This window comes from Chrysochloris asiatica, unplaced genomic scaffold (assembly GCF_000296735.1).
Source record: "Chrysochloris asiatica unplaced genomic scaffold, ChrAsi1.0 scaffold00008, whole genome shotgun sequence".
Lineage (NCBI taxonomy): Eukaryota > Metazoa > Chordata > Mammalia > Afrosoricida > Chrysochloridae > Chrysochloris > Chrysochloris asiatica.
This window is the reverse complement of record NW_006408526.1, coordinates 16,396,622-16,413,721: the sequence shown is the minus strand read 5'-3', so window position 1 is coordinate 16,413,721 and position 17,100 is coordinate 16,396,622. Positions and strand designations below refer to the sequence as shown.

Below are 17,100 nucleotides of genomic sequence, written 5' to 3'. Positions count from 1 at the left end.
CTTAGCACCTTAAATACCATCAAGTGGGTTCTGACCCAGTGACCCTGTATAGGGTTTCTGAGTAGCAACTGGTGGGTTTGAACTGCCGACATTGTGGTTCACAGTCCAGAACTGATCCTACAGCGCCGTACCAGGAGTCGAGAATATATTAATGAATGACATCATTATAATTGAGATTGATATTTTTTTAATTATTATTCTTTTACAGTACTGTTATGGAGAGCAACCACCAAAGTAATTACAAGCTCAATAAAACTGAGAAGAAGTTCTTAAGGAAACAGATTAAAGCCAGCCATACGCTGCTGAGACATGAAGGCATTGAGACAGTATCCTGTGCCACTCAGGTGACCTAAAACTATTACGATCATTTGAATGTTAAAATAGTGCCATGTTAACATATTAATACTTGTTAATTTCTCAGAGAAGGAGGCTGTAATTATTTAGTCATATGGTACACTCATATTAAGTATACATGTGAGAGGACCTGCTAACTTTTTCTTTCTGGGAAGGAGTGGATATATAAGGTTAAGTCAAAAAATATTGCTATAAAATCATAGAAACATTTATTAAGCAAACCTATTAAGATGTGAAACTATTGTTTTCCAACATAGCCTCCCATCTAGGTGTATACACTTCTGAAGGCAACTCTACGTTCGCTAATTCTTCCCCTAAAGAATTCTGCCCTCTTCTGTTGACACCATGTCAAAATGGCAGTTTGGACATCCACAAGTCATTCAAATTGTGTTCCTTGGAAATGTTTTTTTGAATTTTGGGAATGAAAAGAAGTATGAAAGGGTAAGATTGGGACTATAATGTGGATGGAGTAAAGTTTTCCAGTGGAATTCTTGCAGGACAGTCCTTGCCACCTTGAAGAATGAGCAGGTGCATTGTCATGATGAAAATAAGGTCCTTGGTGTCTCTTTCTTGGCTTTCCCCTCAACAATACAGTTTTTCATTTCCTTAAAACTTGAGTAAAACTAATAATGTTCCTGTGTCCATTGAGAAAAATCTATCAAGATTAATCCTTGGGAATCCTAAAATAAAAACAGTTGCTATAGCATTATGCTATAGCATAACCAAGAAGCAGTTGTTCAAACAGAACATGGGAACACTGAATGTTTTAAAATTAAGAAAGGTGTGTGACAAGGTTGTATTCTTTCACCATACTTGTTCAATATGTATGCTGAGCAAATAATATGAGAAGCTGGGTTCTATGAAGGAAAATGTGGCGTCAGGATCGGAGGAAGACTTATTAACAACCTGAGATATGCAGATGATACAACCTTGCTTGCTGAAAGTGAAGAGGACTTAAAATATTTACTGATGAAGATCAAAGTGCACAGCCTTATGTATGGATTACAACTCAAATGTAAAGAAAACAAAAATCCTCACCATTGGACCAATAAACAGCATTCTTATCAATGGAGAAGTGATTGAAGTTGTCAAGGACTTCATTCTTCTTGGATCAACTATCAACACTCACGGAAGCAGCAGTCAAGAGATCAGACGGACTTATTGCATTGGGCAAATCGGCTGCACAGGAACTTTTTAAAGTATTGAAGAGCAGAGATGTCAGCTTGAGGACTAAGGTGCGCCTGACTCAAGCCATGGTATTTTCAATAACCTCATATGGATGTGAAAGCTGGACAGTGAATAAGGAAGATCGTAGAAGAATTGATGCCTTTGAGTTGTGGTGTTGGAGGAGAATACTGAAAGTGCTATGGACTGCCAAAAGAATCAATAGATCTGTTTTGGAAGAAGTGCAGCAAGAGTGCTCCTTGGATGCCAAGATGGCTAAGCTTCGTCTCTCATATTATGGCCTACAAAGTCTAAAATATTTACTTTCTGACCCTTTTCAGAAAAAGTTTGTTGACATTTGGTATAAATGATGCAGTTGGTAAAAGTAGGCTGTAAGTAGTTTGCTTTTGTTTTCACTATAAAGTTTTAAAAGTCATGGATCATAAATTAAAAATCTTAATCAAAACCATGTAGGATGTTTTTTAAATACAAAGACTATGAAGTCTCCTGTCCACTCCAAAAAATCCCTTGAATAAAGTTGTTGCAAATGACAGGAAGTACACGTGAAACTTACAAAGGAAAAAATTTAATTTCAGACTCACTGAATTGCTTTAAACAATGGGGAAGATTTTTATATTTATGTAGAATGTTGTTAAGTGCCATCAAATCGGTTGCAACTCATAGCAACCCTGTATAGGGTTTCTGAGGAACAACTGGTAAGATGAACCACTAACCTTGTGATTCAAACCAACCTTGCAGTCCATTGCATTATCCTACAGCACTACACCGGACTCCAGTTATGTAGAATAGAATCTAGAATTGTTTTTTCTTAGACCCAGAATATTTACCTTTAGTTTTTAGTAGAAATTATGTAATGGTATATAAAAAATTTGTATTCTGGAAAGTGACAAAAATAGGTATAAAACCCAGCACCCCCAGACACTCTTCTAACTGAATTTTTAGATCTTCAGTTTCTTCTTGTATAAAGTGGGACTAGTATTACCTGCTTTGTATGATTTTGTGAAGATTATGTTAATGAGGACTAAGTAAGTGAAAGCATATAACATAGGGTCTCACAGAAAACAAGTGTCATGTAACTACTTGTCCTTGTTTCTTTTCTGGCTCCTTCTTCCCCTTTCATTATGTTAAATTTGTATTTATAAGCAATTAAACAAAAAATTACATTTAATTTGAATTTATGGTCATTAAGGATATTTTATTTAAGTACTGTTAACTGATGGTATGGTACCTGGAGGGGATTGCAATCATTGAAATGAATATATAATTTGTTGAATGTAAAACTGATGATCTGCTGGATAAACCTTAACTCTATTCACAATAAAAACTTAAAGAAAATAATCACCTCTCCCCAGAAAAACATAAAAACCCCAGAGGGAATAGAAGCAAATACTGTTGAATGATAATGCAGGAGGGGATTACAATCATTGCAATGAAATGATGAGTGTAACACTGATGTTCTCCCATGTAAACTATCACTTAATTCACAATAAAAACTTAAAAAAGAAAATCAAAGAAAAGAATATTTTATTGAGATCAGCTATTTTTAAAAAATCATTATTTGTAATGTAGGGGAACTTTTAAAGCCCAAAATATTTAGTAAATTGATTTGCATACTTTGTATGAAACCACCGTTGTTGTTAAGTGCAAACCCCATATAGAGTTTCCTAGGAGCAGCTGCTGATCTTGAGCTGTTGACCTTATAGTTCAAACTGACCTTGTAGTCCAGCGCATTAACCACAGCACCATACCACCATAAGGAAGCCTTTTTTTTTGTTTCTCAATTATATCTTTGTAAAATCTTATTTTAAAATAGCCTTATTTTAAAATAAATAATGTCAGTTGCTCATATTGCTTCTTTTTTGCTTTTTGAAGAGCCTGGTTGTTGCCAACGGTGGTTTGGGTAATGGCGTGAGTAGAAACCAGCTGCTTCCTGTTTTGGAGAAATGTGGACTGGTCGATGTCCTCTTAATGCCACCTAATAAGCCCTACTCATTTGTAAGATACAAAACCATAGAAGAATCCAAGAAGGCCTATGTTACACTCAATGGAAAAGAGATAGTGGATGATTTGGGACAAAAGATCATTCTGTACTTGAATTTTGTGGAAAAAGGTATCATCATGTGGCTCCCTTTTTATTTAAGATTTGTCTTGTGCTAACATAGATATAGATGAGAACGTTTGCCTTTTCAATAATTTTTACATGTACACTTCAGTGACAATAATTATTTTCACTGTGTTGAACAACCGTCGTCACTATTTGTTTTCAGGGTTTTTTCCTTATCTTTAATGGAAATTTAGTGCACTTAAGCATTGACTTCCCATTTCCCCCTTGCACCTCTTGTATTGCTAGGGGCCACTGAGTTGTTTCTGACTTGTAACGACCCTGTGTATAACAGAATGAAACACTATGACATCCTCAAAATCATTCCTGTGTTGGGGCCCAATGTTGCAGCCACTGTGCCAACCCATCTCATTGAGGGTCTTCTTCACTGACTCTCTGTTTTACCAAGCAAGGTTTTTTACTTCACCAGAGACTGGTTCCTCCTGATAACATGTCCAAAGTATGTGCTTGTAAGGAGCATTCTGGCTGTATGTTTTCCAAGACAGATTTGCTTGTTTTGGTAGTGCATGGTACTTTAGTATTCTTTACCAACACCACAGTTCAAATGCATCAGTTTTTCTCCAGTTTTATGCTTATGTGGTAGTTGAAAAGCTGTGGCTTTGGTCAGGTGCACCTCAATCCTCAAAGTGACATCTTTGCTGTTTAACATGTTAAAGAGGACTTTTGCAGCAGATTTGTTTAATGAAATATGGTATTTAATAACTTGACTGCTACCTCCATGAGTGCTGATTGTGAATCCAAGTAAAATGAAGTCCTTGACAATTTCAGTCTTTTTTCTGTTTTATCATGTTATTGTATATGGAAATCTTGAATATTTATATGACTGTTTTGGTGTCCCACAGTAGAATGGAAAGAGATGGAGCTTCAGAGCTTACCTCCAGGCCTTACGGTAGTGGAAGAAATTATTTCTTCTGAGGATGAGAAAATGCTTTTGCAAAGCATTAATTGGACTGAAGGTACAGACAATCAGAATGGTAAGTAAAATTTTTAAAATCTTATATATTTAAACATTTTTGTAAAATGCCATCTCTCTCCTTCTCCTTCATTCTCCTTCCCCTTAGGTTTATTAAAAACTTTTTAATATTTCTTAAAAATTAAAAAAATTATCAAAAGTAACCTGGATGGATCCCATTAGGCAAGTCATACTAACAATTCTTAAGGGCACAAATAATAACATTTATATAGCTATCAATTTTAAACTCTAGGTTGCCCAGGGGAGACATCAAGGCAAGTTGTCGGGTCCCCTCCGAGCAAACCCCCTCCCAAGACCAAGACTCAATGGGAATACATGCTCTGATTGGTAACCACGTTCATCACCGATAAGGGGAAGTGAGGGAAAAACAGCAATGAAGCTGTAAGCTAAGCCCTACAATGTTCAATAGACTCCTGTGAACCTAGGTGGAGACCTGGTTGGCCAGCAGTGTGACAAGACCTGGGGACTCTTCAGTCCAAAGTCAGTGACATAGCTACAGAGAGACTAGAATGGAGAGTGAAGCGTCCAGCTGGTAAGAAGAGAGGGCATATGCACAAGAACCCCCACACTTTCAGATAATACCCACTTGACCTGGCTTCAGTGACTGGATGATCAGAGCTCAACTAGAAAAAGAAAGAAGAGGAAAAAAAGAGTAATCTGATACAATTTGATAAACTTGACATACACCTATGGGTGAAGTAGCTCAACGATATACGATAGGATGAATGTAAAACTAATGTTCTCCCATATAAACTATCACATGTTTCACAATAAAACATTAAAAAAAAATTAAAGTCTAATAGACTATCCAATGTTTGTGTAGCTAACACTTATAAACCCTTTCACGTATCTTATTGAAACGATCCTCTCCTAGTGGCATATTGGGTTATTTATTAGTTGGGCTATGAACCAAAAGATTTGAGAGTTCGAACCCACCAGCTTCTTCTCCTGAGAAAGATGATCCTGTCTGCTCCCATATTTACAGCTGTGGAAGCTTCCAAAAGGGCAGTTCTACTGTGTCCTATAGGGGTCGCTATTGAGTTGGAATCAACTTAATGGCAGTAGGCTTGGTGCTGATTTGTTTTCTGTTGTATATTTTTACTATAAGAAATCAGCATTTCTTATAGCATACCATTACCATGTAATAAGAGACACATGGAGACATGCACTTTATAGTTAAAGCTTTTATTCTAAATAAAATGAGTAAATGAATCTTAATGGAATCTGTAATGCTCTTAGTTATCTATTTGGATTCTTTCCAGATCATTAACAGTTTGTGAGTGTCACTATATACAAGCCTTGTCCAAATGTTTATTTAAATATTAAAAGTTGATTAAATATTAAAATGTTTAATATTAGATATGTTAGGTCCTCAAAATTCAGTGACTGAGACTCTTTAAATATTAGCTGCGGTATCTTTGCAAGGACAACCTCATCTTTCTCCCATGAAGCAGCTGGTGTGTTCAAGACACAGACGCCTTTCAGCTAGCTGTCCAATGCTTCATCTGTTGTGCCACCAGCACTCCTCAATTTGGAATTAGAAGAATCTCAGACACAGGGCAGAAGAGTTCATTTTATTAAAGACAGTAATCTAACAAGTAATAGAAGTTACTATTACTAAACTTTTTTTTTTTTTTTTTTGTAAAATTGAGTGAAAGTTTGCAGGGCAGATCAATAACATTTATATAGCTATCAGTTTTACGTTCAACAAATCATACACCTTGTTTCATTACAATGATTATAATCCCCTCCATGTATCATCAGTTAACAGAATTTCTCTTTATTTAGCTCTTTTTTAAAAAAAAAAAAAAACACTCAGACACATATAATAATTTAAACTACCAAAGGGCACATTCTGCAAGTCTGCGTCTTGGCTGCCTGCTCTCAGTCCCTCTTTTTCCATGAATCTAGAGTCCTCCGCTCTTCTCTGTCCCCATGTCCCCATCTCTGGTATCTATGTTTCTCCGGATAAGGTCTCGTATTCCGCTTGTGCTCTTCTTCCTTGATGGCCTTGGGTCCTTTGTTCCTGGACTGTAAGATTCATTACTCACCGTTTTTATTACTAAACTTCTACCTTTACAATTGTGACAGTTACAATTAGTCATGATAACAATTACTCACTATTGAATCTTAAGAATCTTATCCCCATCTCCTTTAACCAGACTCATCTAGACAAGAAGAAAACTGTTCAATGGGGACTCTTTCTTCCCCCACACACTCTTAAACTAAACTCCCTCTTGAAACCTTGTAAGCCAGTCACTTCATGCCTTTATCGCCCCCTCATTTTAGGTAGCTAATGTCTAAGTTGCCTGTCCCTATCTACCCTGTATACAGAAGGGATAGCATTGATACTTGATGTGAAGACTCCTTCCCTCTCTGTTGGTATTTAGAGTTACTACCTCCATGAGTAAGGTGCTCTGGTAGCGCAGTGGTTACGAGTCCAGCTGCAAACCTCAAGGTCGGCAGTTCGAAACTACCAGTGATTCAGCGGAAGAAAGATGAGGCGTAAAGATTTACAGCCTCGGAAACCCTGTACAGGGTCGCTGTGGGTTGGAATCGACTTGACAGCACTGAACAACAAGAAGAACCTCGATGAGTATAGGTCAGGTTCATCAAATGTAGCAATTTACCCTCGTTTCCATTATCAAAAATTATTTTGTTGTTTTTGTTTTTTTTTAAATCCTCTTCTAGTCGAGTTCTGATTATCAAGCCATCGAGGCTAGGTCAAGTGGGTACTATCTGCAAGTTTGGGTGTTCTTGTGCATCACCCCTCACTTCATATCAGCTGGATAGTTCACTCTCAGCTCTATCCGTCTGAGGCTATGTCCTTGTCCATGGGCTCAGGTGTCCCCAGGTCTTACTGTACTTTGGACAAACCAGCCCTTCCTCTTATCTGTGGTCAGCGGGAGTCTTTGGAACGTGGTTGAACTCAGCCCATGTCTTCATTGCCTTTCCCCCTCTTCCACTCACTAGTCAACCAATGTGGTTGCCAGGAAGCTTACCTGCCTGCTCATGCGTTCCCTTTGAGTTTTAGTCTTAGAGGGGGTAAACTAATTCTTAATGTGGATTTTGAAATACATGAAAGAACTCAATTCTTTTTCTTTCAGGTAGTTAATATTTCAAATACTTTCTTATTTTCGTATAGTTAAAAAATCTTTAAAACACAGAAGAGTAAAGCATTTTGGCTATGAATTCCATTATGGGACCAACAATGTAGATAAAAATAATCCATTACCTGGGGGTAAGTAACTACTAATAAACACTAATAGTTCAAATACAGATTTAATATATTGGAATTTTGTTTGTCTTTAACTTATACTTTCCTTATTGCATTTTCTTGTTTGCATTTCCTCTTTTGTGAATTCATTTTCATACCCTTTGCCAGTTTTTTTCCTAAGGATTGTTTATTGATTTGTAAGAATGATATATTCTGGGTGTTAATCCTGTGGTATAATTTTTGTTGAACCTATATTTACTTTTTTTTTTTTTTTAATACAGAATTGCTTTAGAAATCAAATGCTGTCTTTATTACACAGAGCTTGGTGTTGTTAGTTGTCTGATTTTGCCCTATCTTCATGATGATGTCTTTTACACTATGGCTATTACATCAATTAATCTCTTTTAATGTTATCTTCATTTTTTATGTCCTTGTATATTTACTTTTTATAAAAATAAGTTTATTTTTTTATGACATTGGTTTAATTAAGGCTTTATGGTCATGAGATAAAATTTATAGATTTAAGGTTTTTTAGCTCAATAAAAGTAACTTCCACTTTGAAAATAAATTTAAGGAAAATAATTTTAAATGATTAAATTGATAATAGAATTAATGTAAAATAAAAAAGTGATGACGTAAATTTCTATTGTATATTAAATTTTACTGTTTTATTTCTATTTTGAAAATTGTCAAACTTGTAATAAAATTGTTCTTTAGGGTTTTTATTGATAAAATCAATGAAATAACTTCAAAATATTTGTAAGACTTTGTTTTCATTTTATTTTGATTGTGGGTTTGTTAACAGATTAGTGGCTATAACTGCCAAATTCAATGCTATGTGTTTTATAATAGTGATTATTTTTTACTCTTGGGTAAAACAGGCCAAGGAAATATTTTAATGATGTGCTTTATGTTTACTGGCTTCAGGTCTTCCTGAGATTTGTGATAGCATTTTAGAGAAATGGTTGAAAGAAGGTTACATTAAGCACAAGCCTGATCAGTTGACCATAAACCAGTATGAACCTGGTCATGGTGAGTATTTCTTGTTTAAAAATTCCGGTTGTCTGTATATTTCATACATTGTGTAACACTCTAAAATTAAAGTTTTTGTTTTTATATTTTTAGCTCAAACTAACTTCTTAGATTAATTTGCTTGTATTTGTTACCTGTGTTAAATTTGATCCCTTGCAAATCTGCATTTCAAAGCCTTGAAGAGAAATTTGCATTTTAAAGTGACATAAATTACTTTATGATTTTTTTGGGTTTTTATTTTGTTTTTGTATCTTGCTCATTGCTTTATTTAGAGAGAGGGAGGTGGTTGCTTGGAAAACAGGAGACATGACGATGTAAGAACTAATTTACAGATACAGAGAACGATGTTGATGTTGCACTTTTCTCTCCTGTATTTGACAGGGTAGAAGGCATTACTCTTAATAGCATCTTTTTCTAATTTTATAGTAATCAAGTGATTTTAAGAACTTTATTAATTACAGGTGTTGTAGAGTTTTGTTTTGTGTATTTATCACAGTGTATTTTAATCGCTTATTTACTTACCTGCCCCTTTCTTAGTGCGTATCTTTCCCAGTGAGAGGAATAGTGTCTTACTTAGTTTGTATCCTTACCTTGTAGCAAAATTCCCTTTACTTAAAAGTTGTTTATTAAGAGGCTGATAGATTGTTGGGGAAAGCCACATCTTAATTGCTGATTTGCTTAGTCTTTATGGATCTAACCGTCTGTTGCTTGATGGTGGCTGTGTTGTGTGCGGTCCAAGCCTGTGTAGGGTTTCCAAGACTGTAAATCTTTACGGGAGCAGAAAGCTTCGTCTTTTTCCTAGGGAGCAGTTGGTTGGTGGACTCACACTGCCGACCTTGTAGTTAGCAGCCCGACGCATAATCCATTACACCACCGGGGCTCCTTGCCTGTTGCTTACATTCTGAAAATACTTGACAAAATCCAGTGCTCAGGGAAAACAGTTACTTTGGTATTTACCTTCCATGTCCTTCATTGCCCTTGTTAAGAAGGACGTAAGACTTGATTTAAAAATCATGTCTCAGTGACACTTTAACTTGATGTTAATTTTAATCACATCACCTCTAAATGTTTTCTTTTAACTAAAATTTTAGTGCTTTCCTGATTACCAAGCAGTATTTATACCATCATAGTGTGAAGCTGTATTTAGAATCATCAAATCTATTAAAAGTAAAAATGAAGTGACCTGACATTCTGTTTCCATCTCAGGAATTCCTGCTCATATTGACACACATTCTGCTTTTGAGGATGAAATCATTTCTCTCAGTTTGGGGGCAGAGGTAAATGTTTAAATATTTCTATTAACTACCAAATATGCCTTATACCTTGTTCAGTGTATTTTTCATACGATTTCGTGTTGCTTTGTTAAAATGAATTATGATTTAAAGTGAAAAGTAAGGGCACTTACTTTTGTTCATTCCTAGAACATGAGACACCTGTACTTTTTTACACATTTTTTCACTTTTAGCAATTAAATACTATCAGACTTTCCTTGGTGCAACTTAATCAACTTTTTACTTTACTGATGCAACATTGCCATCTAGTGGTAAAAGTTACTAGCTGCAGACCACAGAAAAAGGATGTTTAGTGCCATTGAGTTGGTTTGGACAAGTTATCCGTAGCCGTTGCTGTTACATGCTGACTCATAGTGAACATGTTTAGGGTTTCCAAGAGTGACTGGTGGTTTTGGATTTCCGACCTTGGGATTACCAGTCCAGTGCTTACCCTACAGTGCCACACCAGGGCTAGAAAACTAAAATATGTCGGGAATTTTGATAAACTTTTTCACATATGAGGTATTATCTTTTCTTTTCATTTTTCCATGAAATTTTTGAACCCCACTCATATATTACCTGATACTATACTCTCAAAAAGGAGCTCTGGTAGCGTAGTGGTTACTAATTGGGCTGTGAACCTCAAGGCCAGCAGTTTGAAACTACCAGCTGATCCGCAGGAGAAAGATGAGGCTTTCTGCTCCTGTAAAGATTTACAGCCTCGGAAACGCTGTACAGGGTCGCTATGAGTCGGAACCGACTCTATGGCACATAACAACAACAATATACTTTCAAAAACTCAGAGCAGAAGAAGGTAATATTCTCATTTTTAGAGATGATGAATAAGAGGTTCTTAGGTTTATTCATTGATTTGTTTTTGTAGCTCAACTGTGCTTGAGCTGCTAAAACCACAAATCCAAATCCACTGCTATGGTGTTGATTGTGACTTGTAGCCACTCTATAGGACAGAGTAGAGCTGCCCCACAGGGTTTCCAGCGCTGCAAGTCTTTATAGAAGCTGACTGCCAACTCTTCCTTCCACGGAACCACTGGTGATTTTGAAATGCCAGTCTTTTTGGTTGGCAGCTGAGCACTTCAGTCACTATGCCAACAGGACCACCTTGAGCTGCTAAAGAAAATATGAAAAGTATGATTTCAAGTGATCCATGCAAACTGCAAACAGAATTAAAAAGAAAAAACAGAATTTTAAATCTAGGAAAATCTTTAAAATATAGCTTTGTAGGATAAGCACTGGACTGCCAACCACAAGGTCGGCGATTTAAGTCCACTAGCAGCTCCACAGGAGAAAGATGGGTTTTCTACTCCTGCCAAAATTTATAGCCTTAGAAAGCCTATACAGGGTTGCTATGAGTCAGAACCGATTTAATGGCACTTAACAACAACTATCGAACTAGGGAGCCCTGGTGGTGGTGTGGGATAAGCACTGGACTGCTAACTAGAAGGTTGGCAGTTCAAACCCACCATCTGCTCACTGGAAAAAGATACGGTGGTCTGTTCCTGTGAAGACTTACAGTCTCAGAAAGCCCATGGTGCAGTTCTACTCTTAGCCGAATGGACTCAATGCCTATAAGTTTGGTGTTTGATTTGGTTAATGTAACTAAGGGTACTTCAAACTGTAATCTTGCTCCTGGAGGCAAATACTATTAACTAGTTTGTTTTTTCCCCCAACTTACCATCATGAGGTCTTTTGACTTTCTAAACCTTTGCTGGGCTCCTGTGATCATGTTGATCTCTAGTGACCAGAGGTGCTGTTGATAGCACAGAACCAACTTACAGCTACATATGTAGATTCTTAATAGGTACTTATAGCCATGATGAGAAAGGTGAGGAAAAGGAAAAAAGCTTTTCTCTGGTTTAATTTTACACTTTATCTTGGCTTGGAATTTATAAAGGACCAATAAAGAACATGCTTATCTTTTCCTCCCAACTTTGTAATCAATTGAGAAATGAGACAAAGGATAGAGATTAGAGTAACAGCTTTACTATTGATAAAATTGAAGAAAGAACATGGCTTTAGATCTGTAGCCAAGTGGACTTGTTAATTCTTCACTTCTGAGAGACACACTGACCTTATCACAGGCATAGCTGGACAACTGAAGACCTGCTCTAAGGAGGTAGAGCTTTCCCATGTAGCATTAGGACATGAAGGAGCATGTGTGAGATCCTACAACTGATAGGAAAAAGAGAGGAAAAGGGTGAGCCTTCCAAGCTTGAGTCCAGACTAACCAATCAGATAAGCCGTTCTAAATGAAGGGGTAAAGAAAAGCCAGGAGAGGTTTTCTTGTACTTTTCACGCCTAGGGAATTTCCCTTCCCCCTGTGGGAGTAGAAACAATGGGGAAATAAGTGTTTTCCCAACACCTTAGCAATAGTTGTAAAAAAAGGAAGAAGGAACTTGCTCTGTAGTTGAACTGATACTCTGCTGTAATTGTACTCTTCATGTGGTGTCTGTGCAGACAGTTTTTCAGCTTTCCTTTTGAATGATGGATTTACTGAAGAAACCCCTCTCTATAATAACTGGAAAACATGAATGCTGTAAATTATGACAAGAACTTTAAACTTTCTGTTAAATAATAGACTTTGAGGATAAGCAAATCTTTGTAATTTTGGAAAAAAAATAGTGTACTAAACATTTTGTTTATCAAGCAGTTTAACATACAATTTAAAATAGGCTGCTATATGAGAGGAAGTAAAAAAAAAAAAAAGTCACATAAACCGTTACTAAACAAAAATATCAAAATGTGAATGTGTTGTATAGTGACGTATTCTCTAGCTAGGTCTATGTATTTCTGAAGAGTTCTGCACTCAGATTCACACCATATCAAACTGGCAGTTTTGGCATCCTTGAGGAACCCAAACTGTGCTCCTTTGAAATGTTCCGTGGGTTTTGGGAACAAAGAAAAGGCTGAATGTGTAAGAAGATCAGGGCTGTAGGGTGGATGGGTTAAGTTTTCTCAAGTAAAGTCTATAGGATAGCCCTTGCCACCCTTGAAGAATGAGCAGGTGCATTGTCATGGTGGGAAAAATTCCTTGACTCAATTTTCTTGACCTTTTTCCGTATCAATGACAGTTTTTCAACTTTTTAAAAAAAGAAATTCTTGTGAATAAGCCCCTGTGATTGTCCTGAGTTCTTTGAATGAATCTATCAAGAATATCACTCTGGAATCGCATAAAATCATCAGCATAACTTTTTGAGCTGATCTCTCTGTCCTGAATTCATTTTTGAGGTCTTCCTGACCATCTTTAAAACATTTGATCCATCTAAGAACTGTTGTTTTCTGTAGTGCAGCATCCCCATAAATTTGTAAAACTTCAGTAATTTGGGAAGATGTCCACTTTAGTTTTGTCAGAAATTTGTTGTTTTTAGACCTGACCTCAAAATCATTTTATTCGATGGCACCAAAAGTACCTCTTTTTTGAAGGCAACCTAGTGAAACTGAGACAAGTGTATTACTGAGAGAACATGTCTGCAGCCATCCACTCATCACAGAGACATGTTTAGACACGTTGGGTTTGGAATAAACTCATGCGTATATAAACTAGACCCCTATAACAGTCATTGAGTCATATGAGTTTCGTTTTGGCTTTTTTTTTTTCTGAAAAAAATATGCTGTTGTTGTTGTTAGGTGCCATCGAGTCAGTACCGACCCATAGTGACCTTATGCACAGCAGAACGAAACAGTGTCCGATCCTGGACCAACCTCACTACTGTTGCCACGCTTGAGTCCATCAATGCTGCCACTTGGCCAGTCCATCTTGTTAGGGGTCTTCCTGTTTTTCTCTGACCCTCCATGAAAAAAGTATAGCACAATAAAAATTACTTTACTTAATATTTGTCCTTAATATCTTTATTACACAGAGAGCAGGTTTTTCAAACAATTATTGAAGGCTTTATCAGTTTTTCTCATAGTCTCTCTTAATCCTCTGATAGATTGTTTCATTTTGGAGCTGCTATTGTGCATAATTCCATTTTTCTTTTCTTCAATTGTAAAAGTCCTGACTCAATTTTGTTCAATGGATCTGTTTGTGATTTGGTGGTTCTCCGACATCCCTTTCATCAACTATATGAATGAAGTCTATCTTTTGCAAGATTTGCAATTTTAGTGTGTTTCATATTTGCACTGTGTTGGCTAATCTTTATAGCATCCAACAATCATTGAAAAACTGACCAAAGAGTTTACCAAATTGAGTAGAAAGAATTGCCAACCTTCAACAGAGAGAAATATTGGTGTGACTGCTAATTTTATGTTGGTTTATCAGAAATGTTTCTTATTATGTAATAACTTTGACAACTGAATGAGCTGGGATAATTGAATACTTGGGTATGAAGAACCCATCTGTTGAAAATTTACTAGGCTAGGGCACGTTGTTAGTTGTCCTCAAATCAATTCTGACTCATGGAATCCCCATGTGTACAGAGTAGAACTGTTTGATAGGGTTTTCAAGGCTGTGATCCTGAGGAATTAGATCACTAGTCCTGTCATCCAAGGTGGCTTTGGTTGGGTTTTACCAGCCAACCTTTCACTAGTCATCAAGTGTTTAACTTGTTTGTGCTACTCAGGGACTCCTACATCTCTCATGTGTTTTCTTCTTGTTTCCAGCAAACAGATGTTGAGTCCACCTTGATCTCTTGTAGTACGATGCTGAATAACATTTTTTTTTTTTAAATGCCTGGAGATTTCCAGTTTCTGTTTCACCAACTGAATGGTGTTGTAGGTTCCTTAGCCTGGTCTGTGTGTAGTTTGCCATAGAGGTGTTCTGATTGTGAACTATTTTTCACATCACTTTTCTCAGCCTGGTCTGTGTGTAGTTTGCCATAGAGCTGTTCTGATTGTGAACTATTTTTCGCATCACTTTTCAATCTGTCAGGAGTGACTCACAGCATCCTACTGCAGGAGTTTTGTTTTAATGAACAAATGTTTCATTCTGTTCTGTTATTCAGCACAAACTGAGGGAGTGGGGGGAAGACTTTTTATTTATTTATTTATTTTTTTAGTTAGAGCTTCTAAATGCTTAAGGGGTTTTATAAGTTGGTATCACAAATTAGAGAACATAGATGCATTTGAAAGTTCCCTAATCTGAGCTGATGAGTACTGTAGCATATGGATCGTTGTTCACCTGTACTGTTATTCCTTAATGTTTCTGTGCCTTGGTTTCCTCATTTGTAAAGGAGAAAATAGTTTATAGATACCACAGAGAGCTGTTCTGAAGATTAAATGAGGTCATTACTGTAAAACACTTGGAATTGCTCCTAACAAAGAAAAAGAGTAAGTATTGACCATGAAAAAAAGAGAACTGAAATTAGTAAATACTGTTTGGATCCCAGCCAGTATACTGCCTTCATCTCCAATCTCAAAGTTAATCCTTCAAATTTGCATGTATGGTGAAAATTAATACTGTCACTGAATTGTGCATGTCAAGTGGTTAAAATGACAAGTGTTTGGTTATATAAATTTCACCACAATGAAAACCAAAATTGCATAATATAGACATTGTTTACAACTTCAGAAGTCAAAAATCTCTTTTCTCCACTTTTATCTTACTCCCAAACCCCAGACTTTATTCTTATCTGAGTTCTTAGAATATTTATGTTTTTAGAAGTCAATGTCTAGTGAATTATCTCTGCTGTATAGTTCCTTTCATTCTTTGTAACTTATTTGTGATGTTTTCCAACTGTCATAGTAGTGCCTTTAGCATTAGAAGGACAAAGATCTGCCATCCTAGTGGGTGTATATTTCTCTTGTGTATGTGTATACACACATGGATTACATCTCAATGTCAAGAAAACAAAAATCCTCACCACTGGACCAATAAACAACACTCTTATCAACAGGGAAAAGATTGAAGTTGTCAAGGACTTCTTTCTTCTTGGATCAACTATCAACACTCGCGGAAGCAGCAGTCAAGAGATCAGACGACGTATTGCATTAGGCAAATCTGCTGCACAGGAACTTTTTTAAGTGTTGAAGAGCAAAGATGTCAGCTTGAGGACTAAGGTGCGCCTGACCTAAGTCATGGTATTTTCAATAACCTCATATGCATGCGAAAGCTGGACAGTGAATAAGGAAGATCGTAGAAGAATTGATGCCTTTGAATTGTGGTGTTGGAGGAGAATACTAAAAGTGCCATGGGGTGCCAAAAGAACGAATAGATCCGTTTTAGAAGAAGTGCAGCCAGAGTGCTCCTTAGAGGCCAAGATGGCTAAACTTGGTCTCTCATACTTTGGACATATTGTCAGGAGGGAACAGTCACTGGAGAAAGATATCATGCTTGGTAAGATGGAGGGTTGGAGAAAAAGAGGAAGACCCCGAACGAGATGGATTGGCCAGGTGGCAGCATTGATGGACTCAAGTATGGCAGTGGGAGTGAAGTTGGCCCAGGATCAGACATTGTTTCGTTCTGCTGTGCATATGGTCGCTATGAGTTGGTTCTGACTTGATGGCACCTGACAACAATGTGTATACAAATGTGCTTTGTACCTATAGCCATGGTGACCTGTAGATAGCTGTGCTATTGATATAGATGTGGAAACAGAGTAAAATTCTCTTATAGGGTAACTTAGTTGGATCAGAGTATAGTCAACATGACAATGAACCAGATTTTTATTATCCTTACCCCAGGTGTCTTTTACATTAAACATTTTTATAGGTAGACAAGTAGGTCTGCTTGTATGTGGGCCTGAAATAAGGGAGTAAATGCTCTACATTCTTTGGTAATGTTAACTTCTGTACATTGAATTCTATTTCTACTTTTAAACATACCATACTAACTAAAGCAAATGGAACAAACGAGGAGGTTCAAGAGCTGAACAGAAAATTTCAAAGATCAGCTCAAGAAGCTAAAGCCAAATATTACAGTAAAATGTGCAAAGATCTGAAATCAGAGAACCAAAAAGGAAGAACACGCACAGCATTTCTCAAGCTGGGG

At 36.7% G+C, this 17,100-nt stretch overlaps 1 protein-coding gene across 1 annotated transcript in view; it reads left to right on the top strand.

The window, feature by feature from the left end:
* The first annotated feature begins 211 nt into the window (after positions 1–211).
* ALKBH8 (alkB, alkylation repair homolog 8 (E. coli)) overlaps positions 212–17,100 on the top strand; it is a 53,120-nt gene continuing 36,231 nt past the window's right edge. The window contains exons 1-6 of the mRNA XM_006833794.1: positions 212–344; positions 3,412–3,649; positions 4,504–4,635; positions 7,780–7,875; positions 8,779–8,883; positions 10,090–10,160. Of these exons, the coding sequence (XP_006833857.1) occupies positions 216–344; positions 3,412–3,649; positions 4,504–4,635; positions 7,780–7,875; positions 8,779–8,883; positions 10,090–10,160 (771 nt within the window). The 5' untranslated portion in view covers positions 212–215. The remainder of the gene's footprint in view (positions 345–3,411; positions 3,650–4,503; positions 4,636–7,779; positions 7,876–8,778; positions 8,884–10,089; positions 10,161–17,100) is intronic.